General features: G+C 29.3%; 1 protein-coding gene across 1 annotated transcript; it reads right to left on the bottom strand.

The window, feature by feature from the left end:
- Positions 1–4,009: 4,009 nt before the first annotated feature.
- Positions 4,010–19,114, bottom strand: LOC148303348 (uncharacterized). Its single transcript, XM_088269982.1, has 5 exons — positions 19,063–19,114; positions 9,053–9,235; positions 7,329–8,622; positions 6,590–7,172; positions 4,010–6,317 (listed from the first exon to the last, which is right to left on the bottom strand). Exons 1-5 carry the CDS (start codon positions 19,112–19,114, stop codon positions 5,130–5,132), a joined length of 3,300 nt encoding a protein of 1,099 aa, XP_088126108.1. The 3' UTR covers positions 4,010–5,129.
- Positions 19,115–19,512: the final 398 nt, after the last annotated feature.

Genomic DNA, 19,512 nt, shown 5'->3' with positions numbered 1-19,512 from the left:
CTAAAAAAGAAAAATATTTGAAATGTATATTTGTAAAGTTGCCGTCTAAAAAAGGTTATAATAAATACAAGATTAAAAAAATATTTTAATTTATTTTGACCGCCCTGAAAATTGAATCCGAAGCTTTCAACAAAGTAGCCAAAACTATAATCACTATACTACGGGGGGAACTGTAACCATAGAAACTTTTTATTCTTATTTAGATTTTTTTTCAGTCGTGTCTAATTCTACTTAAAACAACCTTTAACAAATCGATGAGGTTATCCTGCAACATATGTTCCAGCCAAAACCGCCAGTGGCTTTCCTAAACAAGACACTATGGATAAACTTTTCCTATTATTGCGCGTCTGTGGTTAGTAAAATGTAACGAGCGTTTTCTAATACACTTTCTTCTTTTATCTACGTATATTATGAAGCAATTTCAATATTCGCTGACATCGTAGTATGCTTTTGAATAAAGATAATCGCTCCCTAAACAGCCATTACCTACTATTTTGACGATTCTCATAAACTTTTGCAAGGGTGGGAGAAAATAATTGAATTTCTTTTAAGTATTATATTAATTCATAGAATTTTCATGTGAGACCTAACTGGTTTTCATATCTTCTAAAAAACTTATCTTGAAAAGTTAATTATTATGCTTAAGAATAAAATTATCTATAAAAATATATTTATGTGAAACAACCTTAAAAATGGTGACCAATATTACTATGGATGATTTTTAATCCACAAAACACAGAATGTTTTTAATATACATAAAATATGAACATGTATATTTACATATCTCAAAAGGTAACTTAGTGGTGATTGTATTTTTTATTTTTATTTTTGACAAAGTAATCTTAAAATTATAAATAGTAAAATTCAATTATATTAGGCATTAGTTTTTATTGCTTTAAAGCTTTTAATATATTTAAATTCAATAAGTTGAACATAGCTTGTATTGTAATATAATCGCGCCATTTCTGTAAACGTTGATTTTATACATGTCTTGAAAGTTGTTTACCAGGGACATGAAAGAATACAAATATCAAAAAAGCTTGGATAAATTTTCCCATTTTGATATAAATGTTTATAATCGTGGAGTATCTTTCAAAAATTGTTTTCAGATTGTTCGAACAAAATTTCACGATGACTTTTATTGAGGTCAAAAGAATTTTATGTATCAAACGCGATTTACTTTTTTGTAACAGCAGTAATGGGTTCACATTGTTTTAAAGGCTTTTTTCGGAGATTTCAGTGGGTCGGATCTCGGTTTTTTTTTTATATACCGAACAGGATTAAACGACTCGCTATATTGACACAAAGCGACAATAAAAAGTGATGAAAGTTCAAAGGGCACGATTCCTTACAATAAATGCCTTTTGCTCTGAACTAAAAGTTACATCAGGATGTTCCGCGCTACAGGCACGACTAAGTGATCTGTAAAATCGAATGAATGTAATCACAGTGATGTGAGTTAGATAAATGTTATTTGGAGAGGACAAATATTATTACTCGAATCGACTCAAATTCATTTGTACGAACCTTCTCCATTACGAATAACATAACCAGATTAGGCTTTCTGAAATTATAAAGGTACAAATTTAACTAGTGAATCTGAACAAGTCGTGTTTATATTGATAAACCCAAAAATGGTATTTTTCATTTATTTTTTTTAACTACTAAAATTATTTTTCCACAATCTAAGTGCCAAATCACGAAACAAAAAAAAACTCATTGGACAAACTCAATTTCATTCAAACATGTTGTGAATAATATAACTGGTCAGTGTGTAAGCTGCATAAAAAAATAAAATGAGTTTTTAGGCGTTTTACAGTATGTAAAATGATCCGGGCTCGGATCTTGGATACAAATAAAAAAGTATTTTTAAAGTAAAGCTTTCTAAATCCGATCATAAGTGGCTGTTGTGAACTCAATCCCGAAATGTCATGAGATTGATCATATACGTATGACTTCTAAAATTTGAATAGTGTGCAAATGGGTATAAAGTGTGTGTAAAGTGATCCCTTAAGATATATATATATATATATATATATATATATATATATATATATATATATATATATATATATATATATATATATATATATATATATATATATATATATATATATATATATATATATATATATATATATATATATATATATATATATATATATATATATATATATATATATATATATATATATATATATATATATATATATATATATATATATATATATATATATATATATATATATATATATATATATATATATATATATATATATATATATATATATATATATATATATATATAAATATATATATATATATTTATATATATATATATATATATATATATATATATATATATATATATATATATATATATATATATATATATATATATATATATATATATATATATGTGTATATTCAGAAATGTCCCTTTCCAAAGTTATAACGTTTGGTCGGGACAGGGATGCAGTCTGGCTTCCGGTAAAAGAGATGTGTCTCCGGCAGCTGCCCGGATATGACGCGAACTAAACGGATAAGGGCGATATGTATTTGTGTGCGAGAGTAAACATACACCAAAGCAAATAATCGTATGTTGTTGGAGTTCGTAACAAGCAGACTGCAAGCGACTGCGATCCTTATCGAATCGTCCGCGTAATTCAGTCCAATGGACTGGAAGCATTCCATTGAGGCTTTAAAATGGATTATAATTATAGCCCTTGGATTTATTTTACAATTCAGTTTATATTGTTTTAAATGAAATAAAAATAAACACTTTTTTTGTGAATATATGAAAAAAAATGGTATTATCAAACCATTAATTTGTGTTTTATTACTATTCTAAACTGCTTAGATTCATTTTTGAATTTCATTTAAAATGTTCGTTAATTAATCTTTTTTGCACCTTTTGTGTGTATGTAAAATAACTACAAAATAATCAAGGCTTTTATGTGGTTAAAGTAAATTTTTTAAGCTACATTAATTATTTTTGCAATTCATTTAAAAAAAATTCAATTAATTTTTTTTTCATTATTTTTTGTGTGTTAAATCAAGGCATTTAAATAACTTTATAAACGATTCTTAGATTTATAGATTTATTTTTAAACTTCATTTAAGAATGTTTTCAACTGAATGAACTTTTTTTACTTTTTTGTGTATAAAAATAAGTAAGGTATATTATCAAGGCATTTATGTGAGACCGTGTTAACCTTTCTTAACCTCATGAGCTATGTATTTTTTTTATTTGTTTAAAAAATGTTTGATTGGAATAAACCTTTTAAAACTTTTTTAATGTACTCGTATAAAAAGTAAGCATACCCATTTAGTGAAGTGTAGTTTAGTGCTTGATTTGAAGTAGGTACATGACAAAATTCTGTATAATCATTAAAAGTTTCAGATTTGTAATTTACATTTTATAGATTTCCTCGAACTAGTATATAAACGGTTCCGCTCACATATAGATAAATAGATAACAAAAAAACATAATTTTAATGTTTTTTTAATAATGGGTAGAATAAGAATAATAATGGGTAGAATAAGATATTGAATAATATTTAACGTGATCAATTAAATCAGCTGACGACAGTTCATAAGACCGATAAATGCCCTGACTTTTATGATCCTTTTACAAAATTATTCATCACTGTTGAAACATCATTTGTATATTTTTGTGAAAACAAATAAAATAATACTCTTACATATAAAAAATCGTTATTTTATATGTGAAAGTGTCAGGCATATTTTATAGTAAGAAAAAGTCGTGTACATATAAAGGAAGGCAATTTTTATTTCATATAAAAATAAACAGAGTATTTTTACAGAAAATGGTAGAAATATTATACAAAACCATAAATTATTTACCTTAATTATATACAAAACTCTTCAGATATGATATTTTAAAATACATGCTTAAATACTAGTTTTTAATTATCTTTAAAAAATATTCCAAAAATTAAGTAGTTTTTTTAAAAATTTATCTTATAATTTTAATAAACATTGAAAATTAATATTTTTTAATTATCCCGGAAACATTTTTGATTAAAGTGAAAAATTAAATTATATTTGAGTATTTTATATTTGTTTACATTTTAATTTAATTTCATCGATAAAATAAAAAAAAGTGTGCCATTATATGAAAATGTAAAATTTGTTTTTTTTCTAGGAAGTATTGTGACTTCTGTCATTTTTTTTATTTTATTTTCATATTACAATTATATGTAAGAAGTATGATATAAATATTACTGAATTATTATGTAAATGATATGAATTATTAAGATCTAGGCATGGGTAATATATTTACAAATGGCTTTAAAAATAAAATGTTTACACTAATCATATAAAAAATATAATTTTTCTTATTCTTACAATTAAACACGAATATTTTGACTTACTATAATTTGTTAAAGTTTTTTTTTCAATCGTATTGAATCTTCTGTAATTTTTGAATATACGGACAATTATTCATTTTATATATATAATGAATAAAAATTCAATTCAAATAAAAATCAAAACATTAATCTCATTTCAGTTTTAAAGCAACTAAAATTGTTTTAAATATTAGTCTCTGATTTATTGAGCATAATATTTTAGGTTTTACTAAAATATTTGTCATAAGGTACAATACACATTTGTTTTGGAAGACAAGAACGACAAATGATTTCGATGAGTAACCGATTGTTTCTTTGTCCGATAATTGCAGTTTTACTTCACATCGCACGACACAAGTCAGGATTGTTGAGCAAACCGACTTCCCCACTTACGTGTAATTCACAAATCAAACACACTCACACCGCTAGCGCTGGTGCTCGCGTCCGACGAACAAAAGCAATAAATTTTTCACAACTCGCGGAACTTTCTTTCTTGCTTTCGCCCGTAAAACTTTTATATCTCGCCACTTGTAACTACGACTGTGTGCGGTTATTTATAGTGCACGCGTGTGATAATATATCCCACTTTCGATATATCTTTGTACCGCAGGGTACTTTTAACTCCTACCTTTCAGACACCCGCTTAAAAGCTACACTGAATGTTAACTTCGAATGTTCGCGTCACAACATTAAAACTAAATTCGATTGTCTACTAAGCATAAACGTTACTCGCGATATATTGCCAAAGTTGCTAATTTATCCTACGTACGGGCCATAGGGGCCGTAAGGTGATGGGAAGTACCCTGGGAAAGCTTGCGTTTGTTGCACAGGAACGTTGGCTGTAAGATATGTCGTTAACAATGTAGGAACAACCCTTGTCGAGTAAAGCGTTGTGTACGCTGTTTTAGCGCCGAAGGTGAGCTTCAAAATTTTACTCTCGGTAGCTGTCACTTCTGTATGCGTTACAATTGGAGTAGATGTAATTTGGAACGGATTTTGTTGTTGCTGGAAAAGTGGGTTTATTTGTTGAACTGGAAGTGCGGGAAGCGTACTAGTTCCAATTTCATAATCTGTCTTTGTGACTGTTGCTACTGGTCGTGATATCGTACTATGGGCTGTACTTTGACCATTGAAGAATGGAATTATATGGGATTCATACAAAGTTTCAATCTTGATCACTGGTTTAGATGTAGTTATAACGTTGGGTATCTGAGCTGCAGCTGCAGGATTCAAAAGCCTCAATATAGCAAGTTGTTGGGCTTGTTCCGGGGTAAGAGAAGGTGTAGATGGAGGTGGCGCTTCTGTTACTTGCTGCACTTTAGGGTTAGATGAATGAGCCTTTTTATGTCTCGGATGATTATCTGGGAATCTTGACTTATCGACTTCGGATAAATCGAAATCTGATCCAATATTCGCCAAGTCAAGATCTGGGGGGAATGATCGTCTAAGCTGACCTTCTTCATCTTGTTCATTATCATCTCCAAATTCAAGTTCCAAATGAAGTTCCGATCCAGCTTCATCCAATCGACTGTTGAATTCATTTAGTGTTTTACTTGGGACAAACTGATACGCTTCCATCGGTGGTAATGTTTTGGTAGCGGTAACTAATCTTGTAACTGCATAGGTTTGCACCAAGGTATAACTGGTTGTATTGATTCCATTATAGATGACTGGAAGGATGTGAGTTTTCAGCATAGTTTGAGTGGTACTGAATGTTTCAGTAAGAGTTTCGAGAGGAGGTGTTTCCATATCCCCGGCGAGGTACAATGGTGGTAGTGTCGCAATGCTCGAGTCCAAATTGTCTTTATCAAAGTTCGAGGATGTGGCCAGAATATTTTCTGTAAGAGGTTCTGAGCTTCGAATTGCAGGAACTTCCGTTGGTTCGAATGATTTTTGGAATGTAGATGTGACGGTAATATATCTGGTATTTTTCACAGTACCAACCTAGAACGGATAGTAAACAGATATTAAATATAAGAACAGATAGTAATAAAAAAACACGATTACTCATCAACATATCAGGTTTTTATTATGGTATAAAACCAAATTGTATGGTTTGTATAAACAATTATGTTTATGTTAAGTAATAATAAATTGCTTGCATTTTTTCTATTAAAAAATTAATTAAATAAATTTCATTTGTCTATGGTCAAAAACAATATCACAATCATCATATTTTTTTAATGCATCCTTATAAAAAAACACCGTAAATTTACCTGGAATGTATACGGTGACTTAATAGTTGCTATCTCAAAGTAGATATCCTTCAAATCAGCGGCAGTTGAAATTTCGACTTTAATTGTCTCCACTGGTGGAGGTTTATCGATAGAATTTTCATTTGCGTCTTCATCTAGCAGGGATCCTGGTCCGTTGTGGGAACCAGAAAGTTCTAAATCAATATTATCAGATCTTGACTGAGGATTTACGTAATTGTTTTGGGCATCATCTGCCGTAGAAGCTGAAGCAGGAGTAGTGGGATCGTCGTGTCCAATGATTTTCTTAATTTCAACTCTCGGTTTAGCTGTGGTCTTATACTGCCATCTTCCTGGAGCTCGGTTTAGCTTGAATTTATAGAGGCTGGTAGAAGGGGAGCTGGTAGCTTGTTCCACTGCAGAAGCCTGAACACGGGGTTTGTATCCTCGACGAGATGAAAATTCCGATTGTGGCGCAGTAGTGATGGATGATTTGAATGCTCTGCTAGATTTTTGACGTCTGTTGTATGAAGCCGCAGATGGTTCGCTAAATACTGATACGGTTGCGAGTTGAGCAGCTGCAGATGAAGACCTACCGTAACGGTTACTGAAATTAAAATATATGAAAACTAACTAAATTTACTAAAATTAGGAAAGATTTTATTTTGAAAACGTAATAAATACAAAAGTATCTTTAAAAATATCAATAATATATTGTTAATTTATTTTAATTTAATATCATTAAAAAATTCAAAGATACTACCTGAAAGTTTTTTGTTGACCATGCCCAATATTTTTGTGTTTCTTATTTGAATGAGGCCTGCTAGGTGATGGTTTATTTTGAACTTCTTCTTCAATATCGATAGGTGCAACTTCTTGAGCCTTGTGGCGATTTTTAAAGCTTCCTCCTGGTATAGCTGGCCTTCTGGATGGTCTTATTAGATTTGGACTAGCCCCGAACAAATTTTCTAGAGGGAGAGAGGTTTCCTCACTTAAAGAAGCGGCTGGTGTTGGTTCAAGCGTGAATCTATTATTTTTGGCTAAGGCTGGAGCAGCTGTTTTTAGTATTCTTAAGGTTGAAGATGGTGATATTTTTGGTTTTTGAGCATGTCCTTTAAATACATGACTAGTGCTATGAAGAACCTGAGCATACTTTCCAGATATAACTGTTCCAATAACACTCGTCTCATGAACGGTAGTAAGGCCTTCCTTTACAACAGTACCACCCAGTTTGGTCACTAATCCTAGTGGATGATCGTCGTCATCAACAATTTTTTGAGAAGAAGGTGTATTAGACCTAGGTTTAGCATGTTTTGGTTTATTATGGCTTTTAGATGGTCTCAAATTGATAACTTTGTATGTTTCTTCAACAAATTCAGATGGTTGTCTGGAAAGAAAATCGTATTCAGGATCTCCAATGTTATTATTCGCTACTAAAATTGGTGGCTCATCATCATCATCATCATCTGAAGAAAGAACTTCAACCACACTAGCAAATATTGGTTGAGTAGCAATAGAGCTGGGTGATATTTCTTGAATAACTTCTACTTTACTAGAAAGTATTTGTGGTGGCGATTTTGCAATTACAGATGGCCCACTTTTTACTTCAACTTTGGAAACTATTTCCTTTTTGGGCGAGGGGGCAGATTTATTTCCTTGCTTGACTTCAACCTTAGAAGACAATACCTTCTTTTGAGCTGCTTCTACAACCTTTGATGGACCGGTTACAACTTCTACCTTTGAAATTATTTTTTTAGCGGGAACGGCGGAAGAAGCAGCAACTACCTCAACTTTACTGGACAAGATTTTTGGGGCTTCATTCACTACACTTGAAACGATGCTCACTACGCTCTTAAGATCCTTTTTGGGAGCGGGTTTTATGGAATCACTGATAACCTGTACTTTTGAAGAAATTTTTTGGTTTTCAGATGTTTTGGTATCCTTTTTTTCAATTGGATTCGGAGCTGGTTTGGTAGGTTTGATTTCAGTAACCTTCTCTACTTTGATCGGAGGAGTGTCCACAATTGGTGCTGGTGTAGTTTCTGGTTTGGGTGCATCTGTAATCATTGTTTTTAAATATTTTAGATTTTTTTAAGGCAAACATTTCATTTTATGTGCGTCATTAAAATAAATTTACCATTATAATTTTTTTTCTTAAAAACAAAATATAATGGATTAAAAAAATTATATTCATTTGTGTTATTTCACTGGTCAATAAAAAACGATTTTTTTTTATTTTATAAAAAGATAATATAATTTTATATTTGGTAAAACAATATTTCAGAAAGGTATTCAATATGTTTAATAACTTTTTTAAAATTATTTAGAGAGTCAAAATAAAAGTAATAATATAATGAAATAAAAAAAGAAATAAATTGATTATGTATTTTAAATGTACCTCATAAAATAAACTATTTCCATAATAGAATCATCTTTACTAAAAACATCAGTATGCGATCAATAAGAGGTGTGATTAAGAAATATTACCAGGAGATGGAGCTGATTGAGGAGAGAATACCATAATCGTATTCCCTATTGTAGTGGTGAAGTCCAGGAAACCATAAACAGTCTGGGTGGTGAGGTCAAGTCGTGGTGCTTCCTTGGGTGGAGTTGGGAGACTAGGATTAGCTGCATCCACGTAAACTGGATTTTGAGCGAGAGATGACGTCACTAGAAATATAAAAATATACATTTTAATGAATATTTAATGAACAACGATACAGATTTTCTTTATGAATTAAGGCAAAACATTGGAAAAAGAAATATATTTTACACAAAAATTTGTTATTTTATTCTTAATAAAACACAATAAGGAAGAGTTGCATTTGATTTTTTTACTGACTGAATACTGATCGGAATATGTTAAAAAAAAAAACTTTATGGGAAGAGTTGTTTATTTCTACATATATAATCCAAAGACAGAAGAGATAAAAGGTTTAAAGTCATGCAGTACCTATTTATTTGTTCGTTTTCCAACTCAATTTATGAAAATTTTCTTTAATTAACTCCATAATTACGGTAACGACACAATTTACAGAAAAATATGCAATGAAAATAATATTTTTTTTAAACTGAGATTTTCCGCAGTATTGGCTGCTGAGAAAAAAATGCATTTTTTTCCATTACCGGTTTTTTTAACTATCCATAAACTATTTAAACGTTAGTAAATGTTAGTTTAAGAGCTAATAAAAGAATAATTCGATTTCTTTTCAAGATATTTTAGATACTTAAAACGTATTTCTAGGTTGTTGTATCGCACGTTCATTATATTTATTGCAAACTTAAAAAAAACCATTACAGGGGGAATCTTATGGATAGAACAATATGTAAAACAAATGTGTAAATATATTTTATTATAACATATGATTTTAAAATACGCTTAAATTTTGGTAACATCTCAGAAATATACTATCGATAAAATATATACAGAATAAAGCATTTAACGCCAGATAAGACTGGCAATTCTATGTGTTCTTAAATATCGTCGGGCGATACCTGATACACAGAAAAAGTGCGATTAACCGTTTTTTTCTGTTATAATATAAACATAAATTATTTTATCCAAGTCACGAAAAAAAATATAAGTATAAGTTTTTTTGGCAGGTATTTTTAATATCTTAAATTTAAAGTCAATGTTGTATAAAATTACTGCCATACATTTAATTTACAACAATCGAAAACCATTTTGACTTATCGATGATGTGATCATAAAACCAAATATTATTACAATAGCATTTTAAATATATCTTTAGACCATTACCGCCGCTGGCAATGAACTTAATTATAATGTGGTCATAGTTCAACATAAAGACCATTAAAATATCGTCTAATAATCTCACGTAAATCAATGAGACTGTTGTTACCCGGGACCGGCTATCAGTCTAACGATCGCCATGATTTGACTTCGTGATATGTCATAGCTCCGTGATAGCATTGTGATCGAACTAAAGGCAATAAAACTAACAGCAATAGATTACTGGACCATTTGGCATTGACCCGAGCTCTGCAGAACTGGTTGGTAATGTATCATGACTTTGATTTCATTGTTGCCAGCTAACCTTGATCTAGTATTTACCACTTCTTCTTAAATGTACCTATGACATTCTTCAATACCGTGATGTTGTCATTTATAGAGGTGACATTTGGTTCAGGTATCTTGATCGAGTTCAAAGGTATTTGAATAATTAAACTCAATTATGCAAAAAGTCTTTTAAAAAAAACAAACTTTTTTCTCAAATAAATATAATACAGATTACAACATTTTGATTGTGTCCAAATACTTGTTCACAAAATCTGGATTGTCTCCAATTACAGGAGTCATTTTCATATTATTTTTGACATCTCATCAAAGATGAAGAAGAATATGGAAGTCTGGGCATTTACGGGGCTGACGACCGTCATAGGCTGGTTTAAGTGATCACTTTACACACGTGTAACATTCACCAATTCTACCCATTATTGAAAACCACACTATTAAAATTCTTGGAAGTTCTTTATATATGAACATACATAAAGAAACTACAAACATACATACATATATTTCTTTACATCTCACCAATAGATGTCTCTAGTGAAGTTCTAGTGATTCTAGAACAAGGTTTCTAAATTGGTTCATATATAAAGAACTTCCAAGAATTCGAATAGTGTGGTTGTCAATAATGGGTAGAATTGGTGAATGTTACACTTGTGTAAAGTGATCACTTAAACCAGCCTACGACGGTCGTCAGTCCCGTAAATGCCCAGACTTCCATATTCTTCTTCATCTTTGATGAGATGTCTAAAATAATATAATACAGATTCATAGAAGACCTCACATCTACAACATACGAGAGCAATGACAAAGGGTGTAATCACTCTCCCTCTCTGAGTACCATATCTGCACAGCAGTGTCATTTATTTAAAGTTCCCCACATAATAAAAAGTCAAGAGTGATAAAATAAATTAAACTTTAAGAAAAATTTTCAGTGACATGTTGCAGTAAGGATTTCGGAAGAATGGATCTTAATTTTTTTAATTTAATTTAAATAATGACCTAAGTATTTATTTTTTATAAATATAATTGTATGATACGAAAACGGTTTACTAATGGAATTAAAGAGCTAATATGTTATATTTTCATCATGTTCTAAATGTTTTGTTTGTCTCATTTATATCAAAACATTGTGATCGTTTTTCGTAGTAGCGCAAATCCATTTCAATTTGGATAATATATTTATTTATTGATTTGGTGTTTAATTTGTAGAGCTCCATTTCAATTTATGTATGAATTTTAAATCAAACACAGATTTTTTTAGTCTACTAAGTACTTAGTAGATTTTAAAAAATCTGTGTTTTAATTAAAATTAATACATAAAATAGGATAATGTAATTTGCGTCCAAATGTTGCATATTGGAACATTTTGTGAACATAATCTAAAGTATAAATGCGTTGTGACATCAAAATACAGGTAATAAAAAAATACGGTCACCTTTTACGTAAGGGTGTCTATATTATACAATTAAAAATGGATATTAGACGCATATAAACATCTCATTTTTACATTTATATAATTCGGGTTAGGCTCTTTTAGCAAAACTACGTCTAATTTTATCCTTGAAATTCAAGAAATGCAAAATATATTAATAATAACAATGGAATTTATCGAAGACATAAATTTGCATGCATAAATAATATAAAAAGTATTCAAGTGATAACGATCTATTCATTTTATTGATTTATTAATTATTTAAGTTATTTTTTTTAAAGTTATAAATAGCACTACAAATTCTTTAACGTAATCTTTATATTATTTGCTTACACGTTCAATCTAATTACAAAATATAGTTTTTTTAAAAATAAAAAGTAAGATATTAATAAAAAAAATCAGAGAGAACGATATAAAGGACTATATTATGCTGTTTGATTTATTGATTAATTCTATTTTTCTTTCTATATATTTTTTATGCTATTATGTTATTAAAGCTTGTTTACCCTAATAAGTTGATAATATTATCTCCATTGCCGTAGATGATGATTTGTTTTGTAGACTATGAGTAATTGCTGCCAGGAGGATTCTTTTTGAACAAAAAATATTAGGTACAAAAGAATATTTTTAAATAGGAAATGCAAAGTCTAGTCGGAAATAATAACCCCAGAGAATAAAAGCAGGTAGACTGAGATTAATCCAGACTCACCTGGAGTTCTTGTGTACTTATCCTCCTTCGTGTAGAAAAACAACGTAAAAAATGTAAGTATGGAAACGTATGATTTTTTTAAAAACAGTGTTTGACATTGATTTATAATAATACAAGGTTAAATCATACTATATGTATATCATTTAAAATACACTGTTAAAAATATTGTACTTAGAACTGAACATTGGAATAATTTATTCAAATTTCATTTTATTTATTAATACCTCTCTCCGGCCACGCATTTCAGTGGCTCAACCTGGCTAAATGAAAATAATAAAAATTAAAACCACTAATTTCTTACATGTTTTACAATACTTGTGAAGAAATGAAAAAATCGAAAATCTATGAAACAACAATTCAATCGAAAACATTGAAAATGCTAAGTGACGAAAATTGTTAAGAAGCACACTTTCCACTCTCAAAAAATCCTTAAACTTACTGCTTAGATATGTTTTGTAAACCTTATTCACTGAAATGAACAAATATTATAGATGTCTCTATCCAACGGATGGATGGTTAAGAATTCCTTTTCCGTGTGGAAAGCATTTCAATTTATTTAGATTTAATATTTATAATATTATTAATAATAATAATATTGACTTCTCATCCCCAGGGTGAATTATCCAGGATCTAGTGTAAAGCAGGTGAAGGGTGTTTTTCACCAAATATAAAAAAAATAGTTTTTTCAAACGGTTTCATCGTTATAGCAACTTATTATTTATCTTGATCAGTATATACGAAAATGAGTTTTTTTGGTATATTTCGACAAAAATTATTATTTTCTGTTTTCGAGTTTTTTGTACAAACTCTTACTCTTTTCTGATGCTTAATTCGAAAAAAGGATCTCGTAAGCAAAAATAAAAAAAAAACATTTGTTGTGAGAGAAGAAAAAAAAAATTTTTTAATCGGATTATTTCACAAATATTTTAATTGCACTAAAAAAATAATTTCTTAAATATAAAGTTAGTTTTTTTCTAAGTAATTATTTTAGTATTGGGATTGATTTAATCTTGAAAACCATTCAACCATTCAGTTGAGATATGGGGATGCATTCCATTAGGCAGAGTGCATGTTGAAATCCTCAAACTATTTTGTGCTACGTACCCATATTTAAAAGCTTTCAGTGGTACGCATATTAGAGTTTAAGTGCGTGGATTTATAAAGAGCTTTTTACCACTGGAAATGACGTTCTACTCCAAATAGGCTTTGTATTGCCTTTGGATTAATGTTTAAGCATATGAAATTTGGTTTCAGCTAAACATATCTACCCGTAAAAGAATATTTACTTCAATCATTTGAAATTTCTGTAAATTAAACCATAAAAATAATATCTTAATATCGTATCTCACCCCTATTAAAACAAAATGATAAAAAAACAATATTTACAAAAACATAAATAAAAATTTACATTTCACTATATACAAACCATTTAAAAAAAAAATTTTTTTCAAGTGTAAGAAACAACAAAAAAGGAAAATTTAAAACGAGATTACAAAATTAATTCAGGATAACAAAGTGCAACATCATTCAATTCTTAAAATAAATATGAATATTTGGGAATTAAGTATTTGTATAACCACTCAAAAAAAATTACACTACTGAATAAAAATTAAATACTCATAAAATACATAAAAAATTAAAAAAACAACCAAAAATGTACTGTATATTAAATAAGTACAATAAATAAATATTCATTGCAAGTCTTTCTACAAGCACAAGACCAAGTCACTTTTTGGAAGAGGCACAGCGTTACTATAATAAGATATTTATAAGTAAATATTACTATCTTTTCAACAACTCAAAGTGTCAGGATTTTTGTAACAATATCAAAACAAAACAATAAACAGTGTTATATACAACGTAAGTAATTATTCCAGTCAATTATTTATTTCACTATCACGAAGTATTTGTTTTTCTTACTTCTTCGTGATTCACTTTTTTTAAAATTATTCATGACAAGACAGCCGCCAATATATTTTTAAGCACATTAGTTCACGCTTTTTTTCAATATAGATTGCTGTAATCCAATAAAAATAATATCATGAAAACAAATGACGAATTTTATTGATTAAAACAATGGCAGTTGGTTTGTTACAATTAATTTCTAGCAATGTTGTTTAAATTAGAAACGCCTCTTACACGCAAATAACTTATAGCACAAAGTAATCAATATGGATTTATCGAGAACGCAAAACAAGTTATTAAATACACAACGCCTAAATGTAATAAGGAAAACAAAAGAATTAAAAAAACTAATGGAGGTTTTTTAAGTTTAATAAAACTTTTTTTAAGTTTAGTTTTTATGTTTAAGAAAATGCATATATATATTCATTAGAATCCGAAACTTACTAACCATCGACAACCTAAAAAGAGTTTACTATGCTATCGTTCACTCACTACTACAGTATGGCATTATTGCATGGGGAGGCTCATACAACAACATACTGAAATCAGTGAAAATAGTACAGAAAACCATAATTAAAGTCATCTTGAAAAAAAAAACATATTTCCAACAAAATTATTATTTAAAAAATTTCAAGTCCCAAATATAGAATCCATTTATAAAAAAAACGCAGTTTTTCAAATACTAAAGGGTGACAACTATTTAAATTTAACAAAGAATTTATCATCGAGATTCTCAAACGATTTTTCTATTCCAAAATGCAACACCAAGCAATTTCAGCAAAACTTCAAATATTTGGCAATCAAACATTTCAATAAACTCCCTAAAGAAATAAAAAAAATAGATGATATAAAAATCCTCAAGAAAAATATTAAAGCTCCATACATTTAAATCTTTAAAAAAATATATTAAAAAAACTATTATATCTTTTATTATATAACATTAAACCACGAGTGTAAGTCCCTTTCCAAGCACAAGAGCACAGACTCTTTTATGGAGAGGCACAGCGAATCGAAATATAAAAGTTCTACATATGTATAAATGATTCAAATGTTATTATGTTATAAATAAAAATGTAAATATATTAAATGAATAAAAAAAAATAAAAAAAAATGTTAACTGGTAACGTAATAATGTTTAATTACGTTAATCGTTATTGTTTGGAAATGATATTTAAAAAAATGAGGAATCGTTTAAAAAAATCAATTATGAGATCCATGTATGATTTGAAAAGTATTTTATAAAAAAAATATATTTTAATTTTAATTTGTAAGCACATTAACTTATCTAAGAAAAGTGATGAAAAGTAATATTAATCAATTATTTTAAATGCATTCTAATTAATCCTTAAGATAAAAAGTAACGTATTTTGACGTAATGAAGGGAAAATATAATATTTTAATCCCATTTCTACCAGTTTTTACTAGTTTTTAATGGTATTAGTATACAATTAAAACCTATTTTTTTAAAACCTATTATGTGGATTAGGTTTTTTTAATGAAATATTTCCATTATTTTGTTATTGGACATTTTTTTAAATTATTGATACATGGATAATAGAACACATATATGTTTACAATCAAAGATTCAAATATAATAAAAAGCAAATTTGTATATTTTGAAAAAAGTTTAAATTATTTTTCTTTTGATCTTCACGATTTTTTGGGCCATTTTTTTTCTTTCTTGTCCCTTAACAGTAATATAATTACGGGATGTTTTTCAATGAAAAAAAATATCCAACGACCATGATTTATTTTACAGGAAGGGTGTTTTGATCACAATTAATATTTACTCCCGACCATTTTTTCCACGTTTACTTCCGACAATTTTATGAAAATTTAATTTATTTAAGCGTAAAACAGGTGGAGCCAAATATCAAATTTTGTATCTCAAATTTTGGCTGCTAATTGACAAAAAAACGGTGTTCGTATTTTATGTTGCATTAGGCGCTCTGCTAAATAATTACATTTCGGTACATTGGCATCTCATCGCTTGCTCGAGACTTAAAAGCCCCATTTTATATCTCGCAGCACCCATTAGCATAAATATGCATTTTAGCCTAAGTCCTTTCAGATCGCTTAATTTAATTATGGGTTTTGCTTACTAGCCCGTAAGGAGAGCGTTCGGAATATCTCTAGGTGGTGCAAGGTATTACGTTATATTCTTGTTAATTCTTGAATAAATTTACTCTTACACCCTAATAAGTTTAGTAAACAGTTATTTTACGTTAAAGCACAAATTTTCAGTGAATCCAGATTTATATTTTTTTTTGTTAAAGCTTACGTTAGTAAAAGGCATTTATAATGTATATAATTTTGAGTAAGGTTATCGTCTTATGTTTAGAATGGTGAAATCTGAGTCAGAGGTTCCATGCTTGACTACTACATGATTTTAATTTTCAACCATAAACATTTTAGGCGTAATTAAAAAAAAAGTTTGAATAAAAATATTTGTGCATATAATAATAAATATTTGTGCATAGACACACTCACTGTTGAAACATATATCTCACAAAAATACTAATAATGTCTTGTACTTAAAATGAATACAGCTTTTCAAAACAAATTTGTTTGCAAGTTTGCATGTAATAAATCAGCAGCATCACATTTTTGTAATACGCAAACCACATCGAAAAACAGCAAAATAATTTAAATGAAGACTGGGATAACACAAAACTAGTATACTAAAAAATAAGAGTTTAAGTTTTGATTTTAAAACTGCGAACTAAAAAAAACGTCGCACGACCCGTTTAAATTGTATTAAAATATTGTTGACCTAAGCTAAACTTTCGTATAGTGAATATTTTGTACCTCGTTTGTGATGCATTGTTGTTTACTATCAAATACCACATTTCTGTCTTATTATTTAATTTCAAGTTTCATTCGTGCAAAGCTTTCGCAGGATTATTTGTGAAGTAGGTTTAACCATACCAGACTCGCTGTGTTATTTTGCCGTGTTGGAAATTTGGATCTCCCGCAACATTTCTATGATACTTGAAGAGGCAGGTTTAGAATTCAAATTCACCAGAAAGCAAAAATATCTTCCGGCCAACAGATCATAAGTGTTTTATATCCGTAGTTATTTTTATTAAAACCTATGAAAATAAGAAGTAGGTACCTATGAAAATAGTGTACATTTAAGATAATTTCAGTATATGTTCTTCTTCTGTCCATTATCTGTACCCAATGATGAAAGGGTGTTATCTTGGTCATTTCTTACATGAAGGTAATATGATCACTCCTGTGCTTCAAGGACCAGTCAAGGGTGTTATCAAATGTGTATTAGAGTGTAAAATCACTTCTATTTATTTTCACCCCCCCCTCCTGGGAATCGAACCCGGAACCTCTAGCACGGTAGCTGAACGCGCTAATCATTACACCATGGAGACGGACAATACGTTTGTTTACATATACATTCTATTGATCAAATATAAACATCTTTCTTTTGTGAGCGTTAAGAGAGGGATTCGTTATTTAATTTCAGAAAATGCAATAATAAAACTGGTAAGAACAAAATGACCTAAAGCTGTAAAAACCTAACGTGTTAGCATTTTTTCGTTGTAATTGGTTTTTAACTACTTCAGCCGAATAGATGTTCGAATAGTGAAATAAGGAAGGAATGCAAAGCTGTGATAAGCATTATCGATAAAATTAAGAAAGGTGTGTTGAGATGGTTTGGACATGTAGAACGAATGAGTGAGGAAAGAACTTTAAAACAAATTTATGAGGCGAATGTAATTGGAAAAAAGGAGCAGAGGAAGACCGAGAAAAACATGGAATGATCAGGTATGCCAAATACTTGAAAGTGGTCAGGTTAGGAGTCGTAATTATCGGCGGGTATGTGTGAGGAGATGCATGTTTGCAAAGACAGAGTGGTGTAGCGTTTTATTCTCTCTGCCTATCCCTGCGGGGAAGCGGCGTGATGGTTAGTTAGTTAATTCGTTAACTATTTCAGCCTTCAATCGAAAATTAATCTGGTTTAAGAAAATAGCATTTCTGTAAACATACTACTAATGACAATTTTTTATGAAATTTATTTTAAACGAATTTCTATGTCAAATACAGAACATCCATTTTTATCTAATATTTCAGTTTAAGTTTTTTATGAAGTTAAGAAAAAATAAGACGGTTAACTAAGCTACCAATGTTTAAAACCATCATAAAAAAATGTTAATATCTTTGTGGACAAGAATGTAGGATTGTTTGTACAAAGAAAAAAGGATTGTTTTTATTTACATAATACTCCAACTTACTATGGTATAAATCTCGTAGCAGCTTATTTAGAAAAATATGTTTTTAGGGTTGCATATAAATTGTAGTAGCAATTTTATGTATTAACGTTTTTATCGTTATTAAAGAGACAAGTTGGTAAAGAGACGCCATCCTTCACTCAAAAGTCACAATTTATCTTACGGATTTACATCCACTTACTGTCAGCACCAGGGCCAAGTCGGCGTTAGCTCTACCTCCCATAGTACCTAGCTACGTATATACTTCTACACTGTAAAATCTACACGAATACATCCCCCGACATCTTGGTCCTGCCACCTCCGTAGAGCCTCTACGGTGGCGGGTGTGTATTACCTACATCCTCTTCATAAGAATAATGTAAGATACCGGTGACGGTGACAACATTTTCGTAAATGTAGTCAGGAGAAAGAAATGACGTTGTTAAAGGATAAGTATATTTCACAGATATGTCTACGCAAAAACAACCTTCCAAACAAGTGTATTAGATATAAATGTTGCACAATATGTATATTTATATTATAAATAAATAAATATATATATGTATATATATATATATATATATATATATATATATATATATATATATATATATATATATATATATATATATATATATATAT

This window comes from Brachycentrus maculatus, unplaced genomic scaffold (genome assembly GCF_059751285.1).
Source record: "Brachycentrus maculatus isolate JH-2025_06_01 unplaced genomic scaffold, ASM5975128v1 h1tg000370l, whole genome shotgun sequence".
Taxonomy (NCBI): domain Eukaryota; kingdom Metazoa; phylum Arthropoda; class Insecta; order Trichoptera; family Brachycentridae; genus Brachycentrus; species Brachycentrus maculatus.
The sequence above is the reverse complement of the archived record's forward strand: the minus strand, read 5'-3'. Positions and strand labels throughout refer to the sequence as shown.

Coding starts and splice junctions, on each gene's coding strand:
- LOC148303348 (XM_088269982.1), bottom strand. CDS start 19,114: ATGGGAGGTAGAGCTAACGCCGACTTGGCCCTGGTGCTGACAGTAAGT. Junction 9,236..19,062: donor GGTGCTGACAGTAAGTGGAT/GTAAATCCGTAA, acceptor TTATATTTCTAG/TGACGTCATCTCTCGCTCAA. Junction 8,623..9,052: donor TCAATCAGCTCCATCTCCTG/GTAATATTTCTT, acceptor CAATGATTACAG/ATGCACCCAAACCAGAAACT.